At 51.2% G+C, this 738-nt stretch overlaps 1 protein-coding gene across 1 annotated transcript in view; it reads right to left on the reverse strand.

Moving 5' to 3' along the window:
* Positions 1-265: 265 nt before the first annotated feature.
* Positions 266-738, reverse strand: part of asnsd1 (asparagine synthetase domain containing 1) — a 5,314-nt gene continuing 4,841 nt past the window's right edge. The window contains exon 3 of the mRNA XM_015402351.1: positions 266-559. Within this exon, the coding sequence (XP_015257837.1) occupies positions 281-559 (279 nt within the window). The 3' untranslated portion in view covers positions 266-280. The remainder of the gene's footprint in view (positions 560-738) is intronic.

Consider the following 738-nt stretch of genomic DNA (forward strand, 5'->3'; position numbering starts at 1 on the left):
GACAATTAGGTGGAGGGATTGATGATGCGTTGGAGGGTTTGACAATTAGGTGGAGGGATTGAAGTCGAGGTGGAGGGATTGATGTCGAGTTGGAGAGATTGATGTCGAGTTGAAGGGATTGATGTCGAGTTGGAGGGATTGATGTCGAGTTGGAGGGATTGATGTCGAGTTGGAGGGATTGACGCAGAGGCAGAGGGATTGACAGTGAGGTGGAGGATTACGGCGAAATGGAGGGATTCCAGCCCAGATTGAGGGATTAATGATGAACTCCAGATGTAAATTAATGAAATGGGATTAAAAGGTGGACTAGAAATCCAAAGAGGTCCAGAGATTCAGCAGATGGTTCTGGGAAAGGCGGTCCCTGGAGGAACCCGTACCTGGCCTCCTTGCTGTGGTCCGTGATCACTCGGTCGTCTCGGCCCAAGTTCCTGGAGGAGATCCTGGCCAGCTCCATGGACAGTTCCTGGAGGAGTCCCTGGTGTCCAGATGTCTGGAAGCGGACTCTGTGACGGGAGTAACCTGCCAGCTGCTCATCGGCCCCGATCCCAGACAGGATGACCTGCAGGGGCCAGAAACCAGCGCCAGGGTCAGAACAGCAGCCTCAGTCATTAGAACTGGTCCTCTGATCACATCACCGCCATTTAAAGCGTTTCCTCAACCCATCTCTGTTCATTCTATTCTATTCAGTTTATTTCTATAGCTCCAATTCACATCATGTCATCTCAGGTCACTTTCCAG

This window comes from Cyprinodon variegatus, unplaced genomic scaffold, assembly GCF_000732505.1.
Source record: "Cyprinodon variegatus isolate N-32 unplaced genomic scaffold, C_variegatus-1.0 Scaffold1338, whole genome shotgun sequence".
Lineage (NCBI taxonomy): Eukaryota > Metazoa > Chordata > Actinopteri > Cyprinodontiformes > Cyprinodontidae > Cyprinodon > Cyprinodon variegatus.